The 26,404-nt window shown below is 39.4% G+C and overlaps 1 protein-coding gene and 4 non-coding genes across 5 annotated transcripts; all 5 read right to left on the bottom strand.

Annotated features, from left to right (window-relative positions):
- Positions 1–1,429: 1,429 nt before the first annotated feature.
- TRNAR-UCG (transfer RNA arginine (anticodon UCG)) lies at positions 1,430–1,501 on the bottom strand. The gene has a single exon. It is a non-coding gene; the product is annotated as a tRNA-Arg (tRNA).
- A 2,452-nt stretch (positions 1,502–3,953) lies between these two features.
- Positions 3,954–4,025, bottom strand: TRNAR-UCG (transfer RNA arginine (anticodon UCG)). The gene has a single exon. It is a non-coding gene; the product is annotated as a tRNA-Arg (tRNA).
- Positions 4,026–7,877: 3,852 nt separating this feature from the next.
- TRNAS-AGA (transfer RNA serine (anticodon AGA)) lies at positions 7,878–7,949 on the bottom strand. The gene has a single exon. It is a non-coding gene; the product is annotated as a tRNA-Ser (tRNA).
- A 1,837-nt stretch (positions 7,950–9,786) lies between these two features.
- TRNAS-AGA (transfer RNA serine (anticodon AGA)) lies at positions 9,787–9,858 on the bottom strand. Its single transcript has one exon. It is a non-coding gene; the product is annotated as a tRNA-Ser (tRNA).
- A 14,027-nt stretch (positions 9,859–23,885) lies between these two features.
- On the bottom strand, positions 23,886–24,832 carry LOC149644407 (uncharacterized). The gene is made up of 4 exons (XM_089850339.1): positions 24,582–24,832; positions 24,334–24,519; positions 24,211–24,273; positions 23,886–24,153 (listed from the first exon to the last, which is right to left on the bottom strand). The coding sequence occupies exons 1-4, from the start codon at positions 24,632–24,634 to the stop codon at positions 23,886–23,888; spliced, it is 570 nt and encodes a 189-aa protein (XP_089706465.1). The 5' UTR covers positions 24,635–24,832.
- Positions 24,833–26,404: the final 1,572 nt, after the last annotated feature.

Raw genomic sequence — 26,404 nt, 5'->3', positions numbered from 1 at the left:
GGTCCGTCCGGGATTTGAAGCGGGGACCACTCGCACCCAAAGCGAGTATCATACCCCTAGACCAACGGACCATGTGTGTATCTGAAACATGCTCGACTCGTGGTCCTCCAATTTAACTAGTTGCATTTTAATAGTCTCTAAATTACTTCTGCAAAAACTCGTGTCCGTTCAGGATTTGAACCCTGGAGAACTCGCACCCTAAGCGAGTATCATACCCCTAGACCAACGGACCATGTTTGGCTCTGAAATATGCTTTACTCGTGGTCCTCCAATTTAACTAGTTGCATTTATATAGTCTCTAAAATACTTCTGCAAAAGCTCGGGTCCGTCCGGGATTTGAACCGTGGACCACTCGCACCCTAAGCGAGTGTCACACCCCTAGACCAACGAACCATGTTTGGCTCTGAAACATGCTTGACTCATGGTCCTACAATATAAGTAGTTGCATTTGTATAGTCTCTAAATTATTTCTTCAAAAACATGGGTTCGTCCAGGATTAGAACCCGGGACCACTCGCATCAGAAGCGAGTATCATACCCCTAGACCAACGGACCATGTGTGTATCTGAAACATGCTCGACTCGTGGTCCTCCAATTTAACTAGTTGCATTTTAATAGTCTCTAAATTACTTCTGGAAAAACTCGTGTCCGTTCAGGATTTGAACCCTGGAGAACTCGCACCCTAAGCGAGTATCATACCCCTAGACCAACGGACCATGTTTGGCTCTGAAATATGCTTGACTCGTGGTCCTCCAATTTAACTAGTTGCTATTATATAGTCTCTAAAATACTTCTGCAAAAGCTCGGGTCCGTCCGGGATTTGAACCGTGGACCACTCGCACCCTAAGCGAGTGTCACACCCCTAGACCAACGAACCATGTTTGGCTCTGAAACATGCTTGACTCATGGTCCTACAATATAAGTAGTAGCATTTGTATAGTCTCTAAATTATTTCTTCAAAAACATGGGTTCGTCCAGGATTAGAACCCGGGACCACTCGCATCAGAAGCGAGTATCATACACCTAGACCAACGGACCATGTGTGTATTTGAAACATGCTCGACTCAGGGTCCTAAAATTTAACTAGTTTGATTTAAATAGTCTCTAAATTACTACTGCAAAAGCTCGGGTCCGTCCGGGATTTTAACCGGGGACCACTTTTACTCTAAGCAAGTATCATACCTCAAGACCAACACACCATGTGTTTCTGAAAAATGCTCGACTCATGGACCTCCAGTTTAACTAGTTGCATTTAAATAGTCTCTAAATTACTCCTGCAAAATCTCGGGTCCGTCCGGGATTTTAACCGGGGACCACTCGCACCCTAAGCGAGTATCATAACCCTAGACCAACACACCATGTGTTTATGAAACAAGCTCGACTCATGGTCCTGCATTTAAATAGTCTCTAAATTACTTCTGCTAAAACTCGGGTCCGTCCGGGACTTGAACCCGGGACCACTCGCACCGAAAGCGAGTATCATACCCCTAGACCAACGAACCATTTGTGTAACTAAAGCATGCTCCATTCATGGTCCTACAATTTAACTAGTTGCATTTAAATAGTCTCTAAATTACATCTGCAAAAACTAGGGTCCGTCCGGGATTTGATCAGGGGACAACTCGCACCCTAAGCGAGTATCTTACCCCTAGACCAACAGACCATGTGTGTAACTTAAGCATTCTCTGCTCATGGTCCTACAATTTTACTAGTTGCATTTAAATAGTCTCTAAATTATTTCTGCAAAAGCTCGGGTCCTACCGGGATTTGAACCCGGGATCAGTCGCACCCAAAGCGAGTATCATACCCCTAGACTAACGGACCATGTGCGTATTTGAAACATGCTCGACTCATGGTCCTTTAAAGTAAAAAGTTGCATTTCAATAGTGTCTAAATTGCTTCTGCAAAAACTCGGGTCCGTTCGGGATTTGAACCCTGGACCACTTGCACCCTAAGCGAGACCAACACACCATGTGTTTTTGAAACATGCTCGACTCATGGTCCTACAATATAACTAGTTGCATTTTTATAGTCTCTAAATTACTTCTGCAAAACTCCGGTCCTTCCGGGCTTTGAACCCGGGACCATTCGCACCCTAAGCGAGTGTCATACACCTAGACCAACGGACCATGTGTGTATTTGAAACATGCTCGACTCAAGGTCCTCCAATTTAACTAGTTGCATTTAAATAGTCCCTAAATTACTACTGCAAAAGCTCGGGTCCGTCCGGGGACTAGTCTTACCCTAAGCGAGTATCATACCCCAAGACCAACACACCATGTGTTTCTGAAAAATGCTCGACTCATGGACCTCCAATTTAACTAGTTGCATTTAAATAGTCTCTAAATTACTTCTGCTAAAATTACAAACCGTCCGGGATTTGAACTTGGGACCACTCGCACCCTAAGCGAGTTTCATAACCCTAGACCAACGGACCATGTGTGTAACTTAAGCATGCTCGACTCATGGTCCTACAATTTAACTAGTTGCATTTAAATAGTCTCTAAATTGCTTCTGCAAAAGCTCGGGTCCGTCCGGGATTTGAAGCGGGGACCACTCGCACCCAAAGCGAGTATCATACCCCTAGACCAACGGACCATGTGTGTATCTGAAACATGCTCGACTCGTGGTCCTCCAATTTAACTAGTTGCATTTTCATATTCTCTAAATTACTTCTGCAAAAACTCGTGTCCGTTCAGGATTTGAACCCTGGAGCACTCGCACCCTAAGCGAGTATCATACCCTTAGACCAACGGACCATGTTTGGCTCTGAAATATGCTTGACTTATGGTCCTCCAGTTTAACTAGTTGCATTTAAATAGTCTCTAAATTACTTCTGCTAAAACTACATACCGTCCGGGATTTGAACCGTGGACCACTCGCACCCTAAGCAAGTATCATAACCCTAGACCAACACACCATGTGTTTATGAAACAAGCTCGACTCATGGTCCTACATTTTAACTAGTTGCATTTAAATAGTCTCTTAATTACTTCTGCAAATGCTCGGGTCCGTCCGGGATTTGAACCCTGGACCACTCGCACCCTAAGCTAGTATCATACCCCTAGACCAACGGACCATGTGTGTATCAGAAACATGCTCAACTCCTGGTCCTCCAATTTAACTAGTTGCATTTATATAGTCTCTAAATTACTTCTGCAAAAGCTCGGGTCCGTCCGGGATTTGAACCCTGGAGAACTCGCACCCTAAGCGAGTATCATACCCCTAGACCAACGGACCATGTTTGGCTCTGAAATATGCTTGACTCGTGGTCCTCCAATTTAACTAGTTGCATTTATATAGTCTCTAAAATACTTCTGCAAAAGCTCGGGTCCGTCCGGGATTTGAACCGTGGACCACTCGCACCCTAAGCGAGTGTCACACCCCTAGACCAACGAACCATGTTTGGCTCTGAAACATGCTTGACTCATGGTCCTACAATATAAGTAGTTGCATTTGTATAGTCTCTAAATTATTTCTTCAAAAACATGGGTTCGTCCAGGATTAGAACCCGGGACCACTCGCATCAGAAGCGAGTATCATACACCTAGACCAACGGACCATGTGTGTATTTGAAACATGCTCGACTCAGGGTCCTAAAATTTAACTAGTTTGATTTAAATAGTCTCTAAATTACTACTGCAAAAGCTCGGGTCCGTCCGGGATTTTAACCGGGGACCACTTTTACTCTAATCAAGTATCATACCCCAAGACCAACACACCATGTGTTTCTGAAAAATGCTCGACTCATGGACCTCCAGTTTAACTAGTTGCATTTAAATAGTCTCTAAATTACTCCTGCAAAATCTCGGGTCCGTCCGGGATTTTAACCGGGGACCACTCGCACCCTAAGCGAGTATCATAACCCTAGACCAACACACCATGTGTTTATGAAACAAGCTCGACTCATGGTCCTGCATTTAAATAGTCTCTAAATTACTTCTGCTAAAACTCGGGTCCGTCCGGGACTTGAACCCGGGACCACTCGCACCGAAAGCGAGTATCATACCCCTAGACCAACGAACCATTTGTGTAACTAAAGCATGCTCCATTAATGGTCCTACAATTTAACTAGTTGCATTTAAATACTCTCTAAATTACATCTGCAAAAACTAGGGTCCGTCCGGGATTTGATCAGGGGACAACTCGCACCCTAAGCGAGTATCTTACCCCTAGACCAACAGACCATGTGTGTAACTTAAGCATTCTCTGCTCATGGTCCTACAATTTTACTAGTTGCATTTAAATAGTCTCTAAATTATTTCTGCAAAAGCTCGGGTCCTACCGGGATTTGAACCCGGGATCAGTCGCACCCAAAGCGAGTATCATACCCCTAGACTAACGGACCATGTGCGTATCTGAAACATGCTCGACTCATGGTCCTTTAAAGTAAAAAGTTGCATTTCAATAGTGTCTAAATTGCTTCTGCAAAAACTCGGGTCCGTTCGGGATTTGAACCCTGGACCACTCGCACCCTAAGCGAGACCAACACACCATGTGTTTTTGAAACATGCTCGACTCATGGTCCTACAATATAACTAGTTGCATTTTTATAGTCTCTAAATTACTTCTGCAAAACTCCGGTCCGTCCGGGCTTTGAACCCGGGACCATTCGCACCCTAAGCGAGTGTCATACACCTAGACCAACGGACCATGTGTGTATTTGAAACATGCTCGACTCAAGGTCCTCCAATTTAACTAGTTGCATTTAAATAGTCCCTAAATTACTACTGCAAAAGCTCGGATCCGTCCGGGGACTAGTCTTACCCTAAGCGAGTATCATACCCCAAGACCAACACACCATGTGTTTCTGAAAAATGCTCGACTCATGGACCTCCAATTTAACTAGTTGCATTTAAATAGTCTCTAAATTACTTCTGCTAAAATTACAAACCGTCCGGGATTTGAACTGGGGACCACTCGCACCCTAAGCGAGTTTCATAAACCTAGACCAACAGACCATGTGTGTAACTTAAGCATGCTCGACTCATGGTCCTACAATTTAACTAGTTGCATTTAAATAGTCTCTAAATTGCTTCTGCAAAAGCTCGGGTCCGTCCGGGATTTGAAGCGGGGACCACTCGCACCCAAAGCGAGTATCATACCCCTAGACCAACGGACCATGTGTGTATCTGAAACATGCTCGACTCGTGGTCCTCCAATTTAACTAGTTGCATTTTAATAGTCTCTAAATTACTTCTGCAAAAACTCGTGTCCGTTCAGGATTTGAACCCTGGAGCACTCGCACCCTAAGCGAGTATCATACCCCTAGACCAACGGACCATGTTTGGCTCTGAAATATGCTTGACTCGTGGTCCTCCAATTTAACTAGTTGCATTTGTATAGTCTCTAAATTATTTCTTCAAAAACATGGGTTCGTCCAGGATTAGAACCCGGGACCACTCGCATCAGAAGCGAGTATCATACACCTAGACCAACGGACCATGTGTGTATTTAAAACATGCTCGACTCAGGGTCCAAAAATTTAACTAGTTTGATTTAAATAGTCTCTAAATTACTACTGCAAAAGCTCGGGTCCGTCCGGGATTTTAACCGTGGACCACTTTTACCCTAAGCAAGTATCATACCCCAAGACCAACACACCATGTGTTTCTGAAAAATGCTCGACTCATGGACCTCCAGTTTAACTAGTTGCATTTAAATAGTCTCTAAATTACTCCTGCAAAATCTCGGGTCCGTCCGGGATTTTAACCGGGGACCACTCTTACCCTAAGCAAGTATCATACCCCAAGACCAACACACCATGTGTTTCTGAAAAATGCTCGACTCATGGACCTCCAGTTTAACTAGTTGCATTTAAATAGTCTCTAAATTACTTCTGCTAAAACTACTCACCGTCCGGGATTTGAACCGGGGACCACTCGCACCCTAAGCGAGTATCATAACCCTAGACCAACACACCATGTGTTTATGAAACAAGCTCGACTCATGGTCCTGCATTTAAATAGTCTCTAAATTACTTCTGCTAAAACTCGGGTCCGTTCGGGACTTGAACCCGGGACCACTCGCACCGAAAGCGAGGATCATACCTCTAGACCAACGAACCATTTGTGTAACTAAAGCATGCTCCACTCATGGTCCTACAATTTAACTAGTTGCATTTAAATAGTCTCTAAATTACATCTGCAAAGACTAGGGTCCGTCCGGGATTTGATCAGGGGACAACTCGCACCCTAAGCGAGTATCTTACCCCTAGACCAACAGACCATGTGTGTAACTTAAGCATTCTCTGCTCATGGTCCTACAATTTTACTAGTTGCATTTAAATAGTCTCTAAATTATTTCTGCAAAAGCTCGGGTCCTACCGGGATTTGAACCCGGGATCAGTCGCACCCAAAGCGAGTATCATACCCCTAGACTAACGGACCATGTGCGTATCTGAAACATGCTCGACTCATGGTCCTTTAAAGTAAAAAGTTGCATTTCAATAGTGTCTAAATTGCTTCTGCAAAAACTCGGGTCCGTTCGGGATTTGAACCCTGGACCACTCGCACCCTAAGCGAGACCAACACACCATGTGTTTTTGAAACATGCTCGACTCATGGTCCTACAATATAACTAGTTGCATTTATATAGTCTCTAAATTACTTCTGCAAAACTCCGGTCCGTCCGGGCTTTGAACCCGGGACCATTCGCACCCTAAGCGAGTGTCATACACCTAGACCAACGGACCATGCGTGCATTTGAAACATGCTCGACTCAAGGTCCTCCAATTTAACTAGTTGCATTTAAATAGTCCCTAAATTACTACTGCAAAAGCTCGGGTCCGTCCGGGGACTACTCTTACCCTAAGCGAGTATCATACCCCAAGACCAACACACCATGTGTTTCTGAAAAATGCTCGACTCATGGACCTCCAATTTAACTAGTTACATTTAAATAGTCTCTAAATTACTTCTGCTAAAATTACAAACCGTCCGGGATTTGAACTGGGGACCACTCGCACCCTAAGCGAGTTTCATACCCCTAGACCAACGGACCATGTGTGTAACTTAAGCATGCTCGACTCATGGTCCTACAATTTAACTAGTTGCATTTAAATAGTCTCTAAATTGCTTCTGCAAAAGCTCGGGTCCGTCCGGGATTTGAAGCGGGGACCACTCGCACCCAAAGAGGGATCATACCCCTAGACCAACGGACCATGTGTGTATCTGAAACATGCTCGACTCGTGGTCCTCCAATTTAACTAGTTGCATTTTAATAGTCTCTAAATTACTTCTGCAAAAACTCGTGTCCGTTCAGGATTTGAACCCTGGAGCTCTCGCACCCTAAGCGAGTATCATACCCCTAGACCAACGGACCATGTTTGGCTCTGAAATATGCTTGACTTATGGTCCTCCTATTTAACTAGTTGCATTTCAATAGTCTCTAAATTACTTCTGCAAAAGTTCGGGTCCGTCCGGGATTTGAACCGGGGACCATTCGCACCCTAAGCGAGTGTCATACACCTAGACCAACGGACCATGCGTGTATTTGAAACATGCTCAACTCAAGGTCCTCCAATTTAACTAGTTGCATTTAAATAGTCCCAAAATTACTACTGCAAAAGCTCGGGTCCTACCGGGATTTGAACCCGGGATCAGTCGCACCCAAAGCGAGTATCATTCCCCTAGACTAACGGACCATGTGCGTATCTGAAACATGCTCGACTCATGGTCCTTTAATGTAAAAAGTTGCATTTCAATAGTGTCTAAATTGCTTCTGCAAAAACTCGGGTCCGTTCGGGATTTGAACCCTGGACCACTCGCACCCTAAGCGAGACCAACACACCATGTGTTTTTGAAACATGCTCGACTCATGGTCCTACAATATAACTAGTTGCATTTACATAGTCTCTAAATTACTTCTGCAAAACTCCGGTCCGTCCGGGCTTTGAACCCGGGACCACTCGCACTCTAAGCGAGTATCATACCCCTAAACCAACGGACCATGTGCGTATCTGAAGCATGCTCGACTCATTGTCCTTTAATTTAAATAGTTGCATTTCAATAGTCTCTAAATTACTTCTAAAAAAACTAGGGTCCGTTCGGGATCTGAACCGGGGACCACTCGCACCTTAAGCGAGTATCATAGCCCTAGACCAACACACCATGTGTTTTTGAAACATGCTCGATTCATGGTCCTACAATTTAACAAGTTGCATTTAAATAGTCTCTAAATTACTTCTGCAAAAACTAGGGTCCGTCCGGGATTTGAAGCGGGGACCACTCGCACCCAAACCGAGTATCATACCCCTAGACCAACGGACCATGTGCATAACTCAAGCATGCTCGACTCATGGTCCTACAATTTAACTAGTTGCATTTAAATAGTCTGTAAATTACTTCTGCAAAAACTCGGGTCCGTCCGGGATTTGAAGCGGGGACCACTCTTACCCTAAGCGAGTATCATACTCCTAGACCAACACACCATGTGTTTCTGAAAAATTCTCGACTCATGGACCTCCAATTTAACTAGTTGTATTTAAATGGTCTCTAAATTACTTCTGCTAAAACTACATACCGTCCGGGATTTGAAGCGGGGACCACTCGCACCCAAAGCGAGTATCATACCCCTAGACCAACGGACCTTGTGTGTATCTGAAACATTCTCGACTCGTGGTCCTCCAATTTAACTAATTGCATTTCAATAGTCTCTAAATTACTTCTGCAAAAACTCGTGTCCGTTCAGGATTTGAACCCTGGAGCTCTCGCACCCTAAGCGAGTATCATACCCCTAGACCAACGGACCATATGTGTATCAGAAACATGCTCGACTCCTGGTCCTCCAATTTAACTAGTTGCATTTCAATGGTCTCTAAATTACTTCTGCAAAAGTTCGGGTCCGTCCGGGATTTGAACCGGGGACCATTCGCACCCTAAGCGAGTGTCATACACCTAGACCAACGGACCATGCGTGTATTTGAAACATGCTCAACTCAAGGTCCTCCAATTTAACTAGTTGCATTTAAATAGTCCCTAAATTACTACTGCAAAAGCTCGGGTCCTACCGGGATTTGAACCCTGGACCACTCGCACCCTAAGCTAGTATCATACCCCTAGACCAACGGACCATGTGTGTATCAGAAACATGCTCAACTCCTGGTCCTCCAATTTAACTAGTTGCATTTAAATAGTCTGTAAATTACTTCTGCAAAAACTCGGGTCCGTCCGGGATTTGAAGCGGGGACCACTCTTACCCTAAGCGAGTATCATACTCCTAGACCAACACACCATGTGTTTCTGAAAAATTCTCGACTCATGGACCTCCAATTTAACTAGTTGTATTTAAATGGTCTCTAAATTACTTCTGCTAAAACTACATACCGTCCGGGATTTGAAGCGGGGACCACTCGCACCCAAAGCGAGTATCATACCCCTAGACCAACGGACCATGCGTGTATTTGAAACATGCTCAACTCAAGGTCCTCCAATTTAACTAGTTGCATTTAAATAGTCCCTAAATTACTTCTGCAAAAACTCGTGTCCGTTCAGGATTTGAACCCTGGAGCTCTCGCACCCTAAGCGAGTATCATACCCCTAGACCAACGGACCATGTGTGTATCAGAAACATGCTCGACTCCTGGTCCTCCAATTTAACTAGTTGCATTCCAATGGTCTCTAAATTACTTCTGCAAAAACTCGTGTCCGTTCAGGATTTGAATTCTGGAGCACTCGCATCCTAAGCGAGACCAACACACCATGTGTTTTTGAAACATGCTCGACTCATGGTCCTACAATATAACTAGTTGCATTTATATAGTCTCTAAATTACTTCTGCAAAACTCCGGTCCGTCCGGGCCTTGAACCCGGGACCACTCGCACTCTAAGCGAGTATCATACCCCTAAACCAACGGACCATGTGCGTATCTGAAACATGCTCGACTCATGGTCCTTTAATTTAAATAGTTGCATTTCAATAGTCTCTAATTTACTTCTGCAAAAGCTCGGGTCCGTCCGGGATTTGAAGCGGGGACCTCTCGCACCCAAAGCGAGTATCATACCCCTAGACCATCGGACCATGTGTGTATCTGAAATATGCTTGACTCATGGTCCTCCAATTTAACTAGTTGCATTTCAATAGTCTCTAAATTACTTCTGCAAAAGTTCGGGTCCGTCCGGGATTTGAACCGGGGACCATTCGCACCCTAAGCGAGTGTCATACACCTAGACCAACGGACCATGCGTGTATTTGAAACATGCTCGACTCAAGGTCCTCCAATTTAACTAGTTGCATTTAAATAGTCCCTAAATTACTACTGCAAAAGCTCGGGTCCGTCCGGGGACTACTCTTACCCTAAGCGAGTATCATACCCCAAGACCAACACACCATGTGTTTCTGAAAAATGCTCGACTCATGGACCTCCAATTTAACTAGTTGCATTTAAATAGTCTCTAAATTACTTCTGCTAAAACTACATACCGTCCGGGATTTGAACTTGGGACCACTCGCACCCTAAGCGAGTTTCATACCCCTAGACCAACGGACCATGTGTGTAACTTAAGCATGCTCGACTCATGGTCCTACAATTTAACTAGTTGCATTTAAATAGTCTCTAAATTACTTCTGCAAAAGCTCGGGTCCGTCCGGGATTTGAAGCGGGGACCACTCGCACCCAAAGCGAGTATCATACCCCTAGACCAACGGACCATGTGTGTATCTGAAACATGCTCGACTCGTGGTCCTCCAATTTAACTAGTTGCATTTCAATAGTCTCTAAATTACTTCTGCAAAAGTTCGGGTCCGTCCGGGATTTGAACCGGGGACCATTCGCACCCTAAGCGAGTGTCATACACCTAGACCAACGGACCATGCGTATATTTGAAACATGCTCGACTCAAGGTCCTCCAATTTAACTAAATGCATTTAAATAGTCCCTAAATTACTACTGCAAAAGCTCGGGTCCGTCCGGGGACTACTCTTACCCTAAGCGAGTATCATACCCCAAGACCAACACACCATGTGTTTTTGAAAAATGCTCGACTCATGGACCTCCAATTTAACTAGTTGCATTTAAATAGTCTCTAAATTACTTCTGCTAAAACTACATACCGTCCGGGATTTGAACTGGGGCCACTCGCACCCTAAGCGAGTTTCATACCCCTAGACCAACGGACCATGTTTGGCTCTGAAATATGCTTGACTCATGGTCCTCCAATATAACTAGTTGCATTTCAATAGTCTCTAAATTACTTCTGCAAAAGTTCGGGTCCGTCCGGGATTTGAACCGGGGACCATTCGCACCCTAAGCGAGTGTCATACACCTAGACCAACGGATCATGCGTGTATTTGAAACATGCTCGACTCAAGGTCCTCCAATTTAACTAGTTGCATTTAAATAGTCCCTAAATTACTACTGCAAAAGCTCGGGTCCGTCTGGGGACTACTCTTACCCTAAGCGAGTATCATACCCCAAGACCAACACACCATGTGTTTCTGAAAAATGCTCGACTCATGGACCTCCAATTTAACTAGTTGCATTTAAATAGTCTCTAAATTACTTCTGCTAAAACTACATACCGTCCGGGATTTGAACTCGGGACCACTCGCACCCTAAGAGAGTTTCATACCCCTAGACCAACGGACCATGTGTGTAACTTAAGCAAGCTCGACTCATGGTCCTACAATTTAACTAGTTGCATTTAAATAGTCTCTAAATTACTTCTGCAAAAGCTCGGGTCCGTCCGACATTTGAAGCGGGGACCACTCGCACCCAAAGCGAGTATCATACCCCTAGACCAACGGACCATGTGTGTATCTGAAACATGCTCGACTCGTGGTCCTCCAATTTAACTAGTTGCATTTCAATAGTCTCTAAATTACTTCTGCAAAAACTCGTGTCCGTTCAGGATTTGAACCCTGGAGCACTCGCACCCTAAGCGAGTATCATACCCCTAGACCAACGGACCATGTTTGGCTCTGAAATATGCTTGACTCATGGTCCTCCAATTTAACTAGTTGCATTTCAATAGTCTCTAAATTACTTCTGCAAAAGTTCGGGTCCGTCCGGGATTTGAACCGGGGACCATTCGCACCCTAAGCGAGTGTCATACACCTAGACCAACGGACCATGCGTATATTTGAAACATGCTCGACTCAAGGTCCTCCAATTTAACTAGTTGCATTTAAATTGTCCCTAAATTACTACTGCAAAAGCTCGGGTCCGTCCGGGGACTACTCTTACCCTAAGCGAATATCATACCCCAAGACCAACACACCATGTGTTTCTGAAAAATGCTCGACTCATGGACCTCCAATTTAACTAGTTGCATTTAAATAGTCTCTAAATTACTTCTGCTAAAACTACATACCGTCCGGGATTTGAACTGGGGACCACTCGCACCCTAAGCGAGTTTCATACCCCTAGACCAACGGACCATGTTTGGCTCTGAAACATGCTTGACTCATAGTCCTACAATATATTTTGTTGCATTTATATAGTCTCTAAGTTCCTTCTGCAAAAGCTCGGGTTCGTCCGGGATTTGAACCCGGAACCACTCGCACCCAAACCGAGTATCATACCCCTAGACATACGGACCATTTGTATAACTCAAGCATGCTCGACTCATGGTCCTCCAATTTAACTAGTTGCATTTAAATAGTCTCTAAATTACTTCTGCTAAAACTACATACCGTCCGGGATTTGAACTGGGGACCACTCGCACCCTAAGCGAGTTTCATACCCCTAGACCAACGGACCATGTTTGGCTCTGAAACATGCTTGACTCAGGGTCCTACAAATGTATCAAAGGAAGATATCGAACAATGGTTGATTTCCCAGCCCGCGTATACGAAACATAAACCAAGAAGAAAATTATATCCTAGAAATCAAACGTACGTCACTAGTATGAACGAAGTTTTCCAATGCGATTTAATTGATTTACCCCAATTGTCTAAATAAAATAACAAATATCGTTATATTCTAACCGTCATTGACGTCTTGTCGAGATACGCGTGGGCTTTACCGTTAAAAACAAAGGGAGCGAAAGAAATTATAAAAGCTCTCAGTACAATCTTTAAGCAACGTACACCTTCGAGGTTAAATTCTGACGAAGGAAGCGAGTTTAAAAACAAAAAAGTGCAAGCCTATCTTAAAAGTAGGGATATCCATTGGTACGCTAGTTACGGTAATTTAAAATGCGCCCTGATAGAAAGATGGAATAGAACATTGAAAACGCGAATGTTTCGATTAATGACGAGAAATAAGAATTATAATTACACGAAACATTTACAAAAAATTGTAAATGGATATAACGCCACTGTTCATTCAACAATCGGTATAGCTCCGAAAAACGTAAATATAAATAACGAACATTTAATATGGAAACGATTATACTACAAGAAGAAACGTACAATTAACAAGCCAAAATTACGAAAGGGTGATTTGGTGAGAATTACGTCCGACAAAGGCGCCTTTGGTAAAGGATACACTGGATATTGGACGAATGAAATTTTTGTCGTACACAATGTACTACTACGTACTCCAACTGCTTACATAATAAAAGACTAAACGACGAAATAATAAAAGGATCATTCTACGAGCCGGAATTTCAAAAAGTTGCTAAATGAACACGGAAGAATTAAACCTTTTTTTAAGCACAGATCCTCGAACGAGACCCTACTTCATAGGAGTGTTCCCGAAAGATATTTTACCCGACCCACCAGAACGGAAACCCTATTGTTTCGTAGTCAATTCGGAACCATCCTCAAACGAAGGATTGCATTGGTTAGGAGTCTATATCGATACTAACGATAACGGTTATTTCTTTTGCTCGTACGGTAAAGACCCTAGTTATTACGGTTTTAATCTATCAAGCTACGCTTCCAATTGGTATTACAATAATTGTCAAATACAACCGAATAGTTCATTTACATGCGGGGGACACGTTATTTTTGTTTTAACAAGTTTGTGTCACGGATTTTCCTATAATGAAATAATACGAGAATTGTACGATGTGAAAGATAAACCTTACAACGACGTTATTATTATGTTAAATATGTGTATACATTTAGTGAATCAAGAGAAAAAATGAAATAAAATATTATTTTATTTTTAAAAAATTGGTAAATTTTCATTTAGACCATTTTATCGGTGTTTTGACTTTTCGCAACTTCATACCCGTAAGGAGACGTCTCGGGCGATAAGGATGACCATCACCATCATCACCCTCCTCCGCCTCTGGTACACCTCTGGTATATCGTCGATGTCTCTTCGTTTTCGGAGTCGACGTGAGTTTAGGCCGTGGGAATGACTTCCTAATCGTCGAGGGCACCCTCGAGGGTGACCTCGGTGTTGACCGTGAGAGGGCCAGGGGGGTCCCTTGAGGTGATTGTTGTTGCGAAGGCGGCTGTTGCAATACTGAAAACGGATTAGGTGTTAGAAATTGCGGTGGTTGAACGGGTTGTTGTTGTTGTTGTTGAACTTGGAAAACTGGTGGAATATTTGCAACGTTGACGTTAGGAGGTTCTATCAGGCTCTTCATAGTCAAATACTTTTGTAAAGTTAATAAATTATGTCGAAGTTTATCCTCCGAAGAGGTGTTTTGTTTTAAAATCCGACTCATTTCACGATCCAACTCTGTCGCTTCTTTTTCAGCTCCCGATAAAACAGCGGATTCGGGTAGTAAAACCATTCGTTTCGTCTCGCTAATGAAGTGATGGTAGATATCAAGGTCGGTACCAAAGCAGCTATTAACCCGGGTAAAAATCCTCCAGCATGTTTTATAAGAAGTTTCCGTTTGTTTTTAGCCAGACCTCTTTTATTAGCGATTTTTCTTATATATACTCGATGTTTTTTAATATAAATTCTATCCTTTTCGGGTAATGGAACAAATTATAAAACGTGTTGTGAACGGCTTTGATTTGACTTTGCTTGGCTTTTTTCAGTACCTTGGTTAATTTTCCTCCGCCACTTTGACTGGCGCGTACCAATCCACGAAAAAATGGTAAATGTCTATGTAGCGGATGACGTCCTCTCTTTCGAATTTTTCGTTTAAAATTTCTTTTTAATACTTTTTTAACAAACTCGATTTACGCTTTCTCTTAACCATTCCAACTCCTCGAACGTTCCAACGCGAAATAAAAGACATACGGAAACGATAAATAGTTTTATATACAAAATTTTATTTGTCATCACATACAATAATCATATTTCCTTCATGCGGAAAAATATTTGTTCTTAAACGCAAATCATCGTGAATGTTTTGTTTTAAATCGATACACAAGTAAGAATAGGGAGTACCCTTGGTAACAAAATCATACGCTCTAGTTACGAGGATTTTATTATTCGGAAATATTTGTCTGCTCAAGTAAGTTATTTGAGACCCGTCTCGCGGATTTTTAAAAACAATTATGTACGAAGAGTTAAGACAAATGGTTCGACTCTCTTTACCTTGACCAAAAAGATTTTGAGTTAAAAGAGCGACGGATAAATTTTTATGATGAGAGCCGACGCAAAATATATTAGCGATATGGGAACTATTATAACAAGAGAATGCCAGATCATCTATTATTAGAAAATTATTAATATTTTCATCCCTAAATGAAGAATCATCTGGGGGGAGTCCTTCCAAAAATTCAATGTTTTTAATTTCTTTTTTCGCAATGTCAAATTTCGGTTGATATTCTTTATAACAGTACACTATCCTGTCCGGAGGTGGTTCGATCAAACAATGGGCGTGTTTCAAAAGGTTAAATATCCACGTCGTTTTACCAGCCATAGTACTACCGGCCAGTAAAATTTGCATGGGGGCTTGGTATTTTATTCTACAAGCGCACGAATCAAACATTTCTCAAAAAGTTTATTAAAATCGTCAATCCGTTTTTGAAAATGGAGTTTGTTTATTTCTCTCCAATTAACGCGATCTTCGTACGGAATAATAAAAACCACGGGGATATCGTCGAAAGTCACTTTTTTTCTTTTAGAGTTGAAATTCCGTGTTGAAAGCATCTATCGACGATTCGAGAATTAAATCGACGAAACTCGACGTAAACGTTTTGATGGATTCGTCAAAATATTCCACGATTTCTTCCTTTAATCGTCTCTTTTCCCCTTCTTCATCAGCCAGACTCACGTTAGTAATATCGAGTCCGAGAATATAATTACAAAATGGAGCTTGTTTTTGATGCACTTCGTGAGGATTACTCTCATTCGATCCTCCCCAATCGAATAAGTTATGACAGCTGAAACACATGGTTTTTAAACCGTCGTTCAAGTAAAAGAGACCCGACGCTGCTAGTTCCGCGGGGATAACTTCCAACTCCGACGAATTGGAAGTCCAATGACCATTGAATGATTTTAAACGTAGACTTTCACGATGCATCTTGCTTTAACGAGTATCCAAACGGATATGTTAAAAAATTGTCCGCGATTATTCTCTTATTAAAAGTCACGCCGAAACTTTTTTTCAGATTTCCTAAAAGTAGTTTCGCGCGAGCTTTGTCACGCACAACGTTAAAGGGGATTTCCAAAGTGTAACTAGTTCCCGGAGTGTCTAAAGCCGATTTGATCGAATCAAAGTTAATTATCTGTTCGTTTTTCCTGTTTAACGAAATTCCTTTCATTTTCGTAACGCAATGCCCGGTATTTGTTTTGTAACTGTACGATTTCGGACCCGAAGTAACGAATTCCGATATATACCCATTTGGAACTTCGTCGGTCCAATCACCCATAAATTGTCCGACGGGTGGAAGAAATTCGTCACTTTCTTTGTGAATAAATATAATACTATCCGTATCGCAGTACAAAACCCTTTCTTTTAATTTATTCAGAGTTCGAAATAATTCGATCCGACCGTACGAACTAACGAAACTCCCCAACACTGCCGATCCTTTGTAATATGTCGGGCAAAAATCTTTTTTGAATTTGTAGGTCATTAAACAAACGTCATCGTCGTTAATCGGCCGCATATCCGTTAATTCCAATGTCGGATCCATTATAATTTTAATGAAATCTTGATAATCCTTGACGAAAACCGATTTTGGTTTATCGTTGTTTAAACAATGTCGACCCCATAACGAGTTTAAAGCTAATTTCGCCAACGCGCGTAGAGCTGAATTGTTTGTTACATCTTCGGGTCTAATCTCGATATCTTCTCGTTCTTTAATTTGTCTTAAATATTCCGTTTTTTCCTCGTCGGTGGTAACGTTGCGAGGCCAGCCAGAGTTTTGAATTTTTAGTTTCAAAAATGTATTAATGTAACTTCCGAAAAAACCAGGATCTTTATTCTTGATATAGGTGCACCTTTCGGGGTAATGGTGAACCTCGAAGATTTCCAATATAACGTAACCGGTTTCGACCGCCATGTATATTTCTGGGGTGGGCCAAATCCCATAGAAAGCTCGTTCGGAGTCGTTATGGGCGCAGGCGGTTTGTATATCGTTTTCCACGCAAGTACGACACAAAGCGAAAAATAGTTTTTTTCTGGTTCGAATTGGTAATGCCGGTATGTAAGCGTCTTTCGGAGCTAATATTTTACAAGACATTACCCCAAAGTAATGATTCAAATCGAATGAAAAATCTTTCGTAATAATCTCCGGGTGATTTTTAGGATAGTCTCTGTTTTTACATACAAAGGGGTACAAACTACAAACATCGTAATATAGGATTTTTTCGTTTGGTTTTGTTTTATGATACAGCCTGAAGCATTCAGTACGACCACCGTATAATGCCGATCTTGGTCCTATCGGATCTCGAAAGTGTAACGAATCGCAAAACTTTCTTACCTCGATTCTGTTTTTCAACATTTCGTCAAACTCGCAACTCCATATTCTAACATATTCAGCGTTCGGTGCATTACACATGATATCATCATCTCGATCCAGAGTTCTCTCGTATAAATTTTTAAACGTATCTTGCAATAACGGATTCCATTCGCCTCCTTTCGTATGTTTCGGACATCCGTGAATAAAATCTCCGTCAAATTGAAATATTATTTCGGGTTGAGAAGAATAACCATCTACCGGGTATCGTCCAATCTTTTTTTCGCCTTCCAACGAGAGAACCGATTGAATTTTTATTCCGCGTTCTTTTTCTTCCCACGCCAACCATTTTAAAGCAGATTTGCTTTGATTGTAGTTATTCCTGTACCCGTTACACGGTACTACTCCGAGTGTAAATTCTTCCAAGTATTTATGAAGGAAAATATTCGTGCAGGCCCCCGCTATGGTTAAAGCGTTCATATTTAAAACATCGAAACCAGTTTCCTTCTCGAACAATTGTCTAAATTTATCCATACCCTGTTGTAAAACTTTAACATCCATGATAGTATAATATTCCAGTTCTTCGCGTAAATTATGGACCGATTGTCTCGATTTCGTCGCGTACCATTCGAGAAAATCTTTATAATCTTTTTCTTTCATATGTTCCGGTTGAAAATACTCTTTCGGCGGTAGTGGACCGACATAATCTAAAGTTTCTTCGGTGTGGAATATGTAAGGGAAAAATTCTTTTCTATTTTCACCCAAAGAAAACGTCGCGGGGAACGATCTTAATGGTTGCGAGACGAAATTGAAAGAGTCAGTAAATTTCATTTTTTGATTTTTCCAAAAAATTGCCAACATTTTACTTCCGTCAAAAACAATATCCGGTATGATGTTCAATTTTAATAACCCACGAAGAATAAAGAACGAATCGAAACCTTTACTGTTATGGGCTAACAACGTAATATTTTCAAAAACCGGTTTAGTTGTTTTAAGCCGTTTTGTCGCGTGTTGGAAAACCATTTCTTTCGTCCCGAATAAATAATTAAGAAATTTATCGACGCAGTCGAACCCCCGAAATATCTCGTACTCGTAATTGTTCCCTTTATTTTCTTGCATAGCACTAACGAGTAAGACAGGGACGTGTTCGTTATTTTTAACGATTGATTCGGTATCGAAATAACAATATCTGGTTTTTTCGTACGTTCTCGAAAGAGGCATAACGTAACAACGGTTCGTCTCGTGTACGCGTAAACAGTTTTTACATGGTTTCGAGCAAGAGTGTTTTTCTTTCAGTTCTAGTCCGCATTTTAAACACCTTTTAAAGTTATCGCACGTTCCGTTAGATATATGAAAATTCAAACATTCTTCTCCTTTAAAATAACGATGGCATTTTCGACATTTAACAGGTTTAATTAGTTTATCTTCGTGGAATAAAAAAGTTCTACATCTACTACATTTAACTCGATTTTCGCAAAAGTGATTATTCTTTTGATTATATCCGTGAAATACTTTTAAACATTTAGAACAATACGATTTGCCGCCAAACATTGTATGCAATTCCTTAATTACATGCACGTGATCATTAACTAACAATAAAAAAATTTGTTTTTCCTTGAAAGGTCCGACAAAATATTTTTCTAAATTATCAGCTCTGAATATAATAATTTGATATTCGTTTAAGTAAGTTTGAAAATTTTGAATATCTAATAAATTAACGGTATCCGGAGAAATATTAGCGTTTTTATATAATTGCTCCGCTTTTTCTTTTTGGAGGGGGTGATTACAATTTTTTATCTTTCTAAAATAAAAAAGTGACTCGTTCGTTGTTTGATACTTTTCATTCGTATTCTTTTCGAATCTCTTATCAGCCAAATAAATTCCTATCACCAAAGCTCTTCCAAAACATAAGTTATCGGTATTGTCAATGTAAATATAATTTGAACTCGTTTTTATAAACGTATCCAAAATTACTATATTTCTATTTTTTAACGATTTTGATCGACGTCCAACGGGTACGTCGCAATGTAAAAAAATAACGTCAAAAACTAAAGAGCTTTGTAAATGGAAATTTCGATTTGATTGGGCAACTTGACTTATAGCTCCTATTACTCTTTCAGCCGTTAATTCATTAATATTCATAAACCTTAAATTTATCGGACTATCCAACTCATCCGAACGAATACAAAATCTAACTCTATTATATCCTTGATGATTGCGTAATAATTCAAAGAGTATGGAATTAATTATACTAACAAACGTTTCGTTTACTTCGGTTAATTTAATACGTTCTAAATTTTTAAATTTAATTTTACATTCTACTTGGTTACATTTGTATGTTCGAGATTTTTTATCTAATATTTTTTCGCAAGTATAAAATTGTTTAGGATTAGCTTTAACACTTAAATTTAGCGGTTCTTCATTTTCGGAATCGCTCGAACTACTCATCTTAAAATGAGTAAGTTTATCAAATTGTTTAGAGTTTTATATATTTTTTTTTCGTTTTTCTTCTTTTTCTTTTAAATCGATTTCGACTCTGTGTTGTAACATGCACGCGTAAGGTGATAGTTTACAAACTCTGCTGCGATCATTTCCGGTCCCGAGAATTTCCTTTCAATTTCCTCGAAAAAATTACGTCCAATGATAGGGACGTTTCCACACCTCTTTCCTTCCCCACGGAGAAAACTGCATAACGGTTGTTCGCGCTAATGAACACCCAATGGATGATTGTCGGCTCTCAATCCAGTCAACGCGGTAAGGCATGAAAAACAACGAACGGTTTTAGGGCTAGTTCAATAAAAACCGCTGGCTGCCATGTCATCCACGCTAATACCTTCGACAGACCATATCTTGAACGTAGATAATCTGTTTACTTCGAGTCTCATATCCATCCCATCAACCAGGTAAATATTGTCTTCTTTTTTATATTAAATAGTAGTGGTAATTGATATATTGGGTATATAGTATATATAAATACGTTAATAGATATACGAGTAATAGATATTGGGATTCCATATTGTTGATTATTCGTTTTTGTTAAAAAACGAATAATTTTTCGTGATCTTGTCGGGATTATCGATCATATGCTTGGCGATCTTGTTCACGATAGATCGAATATCTTTAGACGCGAGAAATCTCAATCTTCTTCCATCGCATTGCCAAATATCTTTATTATCTCTATCTTTTATATCCTCGTACTTGTATATTTGAATATCGAAATAAATATCGTCACGCGACGCTGGTAAAGAAGTAACGTAACTAGCTAAACCTCGTTTAATATCGTATCGAGGGACAATGCCGGTTTTTTCGATAGTAGTTTCCTCTTTAACGTTTTTAATTTGCTCTAAAATATCTATTTCCTCCTCATCATCAGATATATTAATTTTTCGCTTACCGAGTGAAGATGAAGATGCCATAACGAACGTCGAGTGAAGAACGAATGAAATATCCGAAAATCCCGAGAGTTTATATACACCGTCCCCGCCGCCCCCGGGGGAGGGGGTGACACACGGCGTCCCCGCGCGCTAGCGCGCGGGGAACGCCTAATTATACGGTTAAAAATATTTTCTCGTAGATAATTATATCCTCTATATATTTTTTGAAAGTTAGAATTCTCATTTTCCCACCACCTGGATACATTCAAAAAATATATTTTTTTGCAGATAATTATACTTAATGATACCCCTCTTGGTTATAAAATATATTTTTTGATTTCTCGTAGATAATTATACTTAATAATACCCCTCTAGGTTATATTTTTTGAATTCATCGAAAATAATTGCTTTTTTTATCCGGCTGTGGGTATACTTTTTTAATGATAGGTAGATTAACGATTGGAACACCTGGATACCCCTAGGTTATTAAATTTTTTGAAAAGTAATTTACCGAGAATTCTCGTAGTTAATTATATAAAAAATATATATTTTTACAATGTATCAAAAAATAATTGCTTTTTTTATCAGGCATAAGCTGCGGCTATACTTTTTTAGTCTTTTTAATGATAGTAGATAAAATATACGATTGGAACACCTGAATTCCCCTAGGGTACAAAATATATTTTTTGAAATACATTCAAAAAATAACTGCTTTTTTATACAATCCACCTGGGTGTAATTACCGAGAAGTACCATTTAATGGTTTATAAAAAACGAAATTTAAACAGGGTATTTTTCGTGGGAAAGGTGCTCCGATCTTAAAATGGATGATATTTTTTGGAAAAAAGGTCGAAGGGTCATTTCTTCTGTCGTAGTTAATTATACTTAAGTCACGCTTGAAGGTTTTTAATTTCCAGTAATTATTAGGTATAAGACTTTTCTATCGCTTAAGGGTAATATTATGGAATTTTTAAGTGGAGATATTTTGGTATAAAAAGACCCTAAGTTTTTGTTCGGAAAGTCAATCGAAAGTACATGTTTGAAACTGCTCGATCCTGAAAAAATATCCGTGGTGTGTTGTGAGTAATACTTTTTTATTATGGCTATGTTACGCGATTTAAATTTACACTTAACAAAAAGTGGTGTAACAGTGACTGTCTGTCCACGGGGACGAGACGTTGAGCCAACAATTATAGTAGAAAAAGCCGAAAACTTTATTTTAATACCGTACAAAATATGGCAGCTATTGAACAAACATAAAACTGATTTCTCTGCGTGTATGCTAAAATCTTCAATTAAATTTTTTTGTAATAAGACAGTATACATTTCTATTACGAGTTTCGGTCTTGCCTTTACCTATGATGAAAGTGTTCCGGTGAATATTACACCCGAAGTATTTACGCTTATTATGCAAGACCCCGTGAACGGGTTTATTTCAACCCATATTAACTTTATTATAAATCAAAGAATTTTCATAAAAAATATGCTACTCACCTTTCGAATTCTTTTGGGTGATTTTGAAAAAAAACTATTGGATGTTAAACGTGAGAGTAAAACTACCTTACACGCATTTTGCAGCACGTTAAATTTAACCGATCTGTTAAAATCTTTCGAAAATAATTTACTTAATCCTCAAAATATTCAATGTGTTTTAAGCATTCATCAAATGATTTCGTACTGTTTAATGGAATTTTAAAAAATCCTTTTTAATCACTTGTAAATTACAATAATAAAAATATATGTTTTTTGAAAAAATGGTAAAAATATATTTAAACATTATAAAAATAGTGGTAAGCCCAATTCTTGGGCAAATCGCGTACTCCAATCGTCGTAATACCCGCGACAAGGAATAAAATAAATGGAGTGTCCACAATAGCAAAATAATTTTAAATAATAAACACAATTAACATTAGTACAATAGTAAGCGTCAACAATTCCATTAATAGCTAATACAGTATAGGATACAATATGATATTGCGACGAAAAACAGTTAGAGCAAGGCATGATTTCAGAAAAAGAACAGTTAAATCTACAAAATGTATATAACTATTAATTTTTTAAATTTATAGTAAAAAATAGATTTTTTCGCTTACCGATAGATACTAGCCAATTCCATTTCATTTTGACGCGGAAAATCCAAAGTAGCCGGAGTTTGAGAACTATAGTATAAAAGACAAATCTTTAAAATCTATATGAAACTACCAAGATAGAATAACGTACTAGTTTTCGGAAGCTTCTTCGTTATTGCTAGGGAGACCCATGTTTTTTAAAAGACTTTCTCGGATGAAGCGTTAAAAGAAAATGATAAAGTTTTCTCCGAGATATCTACTATTTTAAAGAATTATTATTGGGCGTTGTCATGGTTAACTACTTTTTTAAGAAATGTTTGGCATTACGGTTGTTTAAAGAGGGGATTCTTATAGAGTGTTTAAGCTTAATATAAAAAGATAAGAGACAAGTTTCGTTATAATATATATATTTTTATTGAGAATTAATTTGAGATAATAATTTAGGTAAGCGTCTACGATCAATAAGAAAACAGAAATGGGAATTATTTAAAATATGAACAGGATAATATTTTTGATGATAGGAGAAGCAGATGAGATGTTGGTATAAAGGACAGTCTCAAATAGGACAGAAGTAGAGCTTGTAGACAGTTGTACGTCATTCCGGAACGCAGACAGTTTCCCTGATAGTGTAGTGGTTTGGAGTACGGCAATAACAATTAGGGCAGCGAGTAGGAATATCGTAGGTAGAACTATAAAATAAGGTTAAAATTAGTTTTTTATATAAAATAAGACTCATTTCCAACTTAGTTTAAGTCAATTTGTAGATCTTTTTCGTATAGGGGAAGTCCGTGTGATTTATATTTAGAAAGGAAATAGGTGTCTAGGAAAATGTTAATGGGATAGAAATTAGACTGATCCCAGGTAAGGCAGATGATAGTTCGGAAAAGAGGGCAATTAGGAGTAGCGCAAAAGTATAAAATATAGCGGGACTCAATAGTACGAAAAATGACATGAGAATTAAATTCGGCGGAAAAACAACAAGAACACAATGTAGGATAGGGATATTTAAGACTGTATAAAACATGTATTAGTTTATTAATTTTTAGATAATAATTTATTTTGCTTTACTTTAAATCAATTTGCATGGATGGGTATTCTTGAATCATTGCGTTGTAAAGTTCTTCGCTTTCGCTGTTTTAAAAATTTCTTGTTAGGTATCTTACAATTCCTCAAACTTATTTAAAACCTTACGTTTCATCATCCGAGGATGATTCGGTAGAGACCACATCGGGGTCGTCCGCTTCGGCGAACATATCAATACTCGCGATTAATTCGTTTATTTCCTCCTCCATCCCATCTGTGATATCATGCTCCTCGTGGATGATGATTGGTTCTACTTCCAATTCATCATCGAGATCCCAGAGTTGGGGTAGAGCGCTATATATAAAATAGATCCGGTATTAAAAAATAATTTTAACTTGCTAGCTAAATTAACTTACAATTCCTCAACCGGTTGAACAGCGTTTGAGTCAAAAGATTTTGGTGGACACATTTTTCTAGTAGTAATCTAGACTTTATCTATGAAGATATTTTCAAACTTAAAGTTTTTTGTGTTATGATGTGCAACTTTGAAATCCGTTCAGTTTATATAAGAAATTTTCAAGGTTGTTAGCTTAAGAAGTCTAGTTAGGAATTTGTAATGAGCGTCGAGATCATCCCTGGTTTTCTTTGAAAAATATTTAACTGTTGGTTTTTTATGTATTAACAATTTTAAAGAAGGGTCCATATAAATGAGCGTCGATTTTTTTCCCTGTCGAGGTCGTTTTTTAAGAAGGGTGCATATTAATATGAAAAGAAAGACCTCTATTATGGGGTGTATAATTTTAAAAGAGACCCTCGCAACGTACGTGATTCTTATAAGATATTATTACTTTTAACAGACTTGAACGAATCGCAATTATCAGAATTGAAAACAAGAGGAGAGACTACTTTACAGAGTGGTCAAGATCTAATCTGTCATTTTTGTAAAAAAGACGATATCGCTAGTTTTTCATCTATTGGTGGTGATATTCATTACTGTGTGAATACCGAGTGCGTTAAATTTAAACGGGCTATATACAAACAGTACGGTAAAGTGTTAATTAGCAATATTGAAAACGCTTACGCGATTTTGGACAATAGTTTTTTTGTATAAACTGTAATCAGTTTTGTTACAAAAACCAACGTCAAGAAAAAGAGTGTTCATATCGGGATAGTGAAGAGGAACCAAATTACTATCTCTGCTCTTTCCGTAAACACAAATGAAGGAAATTTGTTCGTTTAACCTATCAAACATTTTAAGAGTCGATAACGATTGCAAAACTATTGTACCTCGGTTGGGTACATTATGTTTAATCGAAATTGAAGACAATCGTCAGAAATTTGCGCAAAAGTATAAAATAACCCATACCGTGATTAGAAAACTCGTTTGCGAAGAAATTTTGAAAAACAAGTTTGAGTGTTTTGTTGTAGAACTATCTTGGTATTCTTATAGATATGCTTGGACATTTCTAAAACCAATTGATACGGTAAATTGTGGTCAGCACGTACCGACTACTACATGTAAATTAGGTCGGATTCACAAGTACTATAAAAAACAAAACTGGCGTTGTCAACATCGGAAAGAGGCGGCCTACGTTCTGGGATACGTTTTTCACGACAGCGACGCTGTTCAAGCAGTGCTTAACACGGCTATTGTTAAAATCACTTACGAATTCAACTCTACGCTGACGTATAAAAACCCATTTCGTAGGAATTACGCAACATCTAACAGCTTCACCACAAATTTATTGAAGCTGTTATATATAAAAGTTGTAATCAATTCTTTACGGTTCGGCAATTACTCTTTATCGTCCTTATCAGATAATTTGTCTACATTTAAGAGCAAATTTTATTTGACTCGATACTGTATTTTTATAAACGATGAATTTTGTGACGAAGAAACACTTGATAACGTGTCTGAAGTGATTTTTTCAAAGAATGCCACCAATAAATCTTACGAAGATTTTCAAAATGCCAATCCATCTTTCCTAGAACTTGAAGGTGAAGAGTGGGATTGGTAAGGATTTGCAAGATAGTGAACCATCATTTACCTTTTAGTGAAATAAAAATTCAAAAAATGGATTCCGGGTTTGGAGAATGCATGCATCACATGGTTTTTGGTTCAAGTAACAATATAAATTATCGATTTTCGAGTTACGCGTGTGGCGAAGCTTTTTGTATTAATTCACAAGCTTCGAACGCGATACCTCGGTTAGGTACGTTATGCCTGATCGAAATTGAG

The sequence above is a fragment of the Phalangium opilio genome, unplaced genomic scaffold (genome assembly GCF_054372755.1).
Source record: "Phalangium opilio isolate 3A_F unplaced genomic scaffold, DU_Popi_V2 ptg000090l_1, whole genome shotgun sequence".
NCBI lineage: Eukaryota > Metazoa > Arthropoda > Arachnida > Opiliones > Phalangiidae > Phalangium > Phalangium opilio.
Note: the sequence above shows the minus strand (reverse complement) of the source record. Positions and strands in the feature narration are given on the sequence as shown.

Bases quoted from the DNA above. Each gene is read 5' to 3' on its own strand.
- LOC149644407 (XM_089850339.1), bottom strand. From the start codon at position 24,634: ATGTGTCCACCAAAATCTTTTGACTCAAACGCTGTTCAACCGGTTGAG. The intron at 24,520-24,581 runs GTAAGTTAATTT...TTTTATATATAG, and splicing joins GTTCAACCGGTTGAGGAATT to CGCTCTACCCCAACTCTGGG. The intron at 24,154-24,210 runs GTAAAGCAAAAT...TGTTTTATACAG, and splicing joins TCCATGCAAATTGATTTAAA to TCTTAAATATCCCTATCCTA.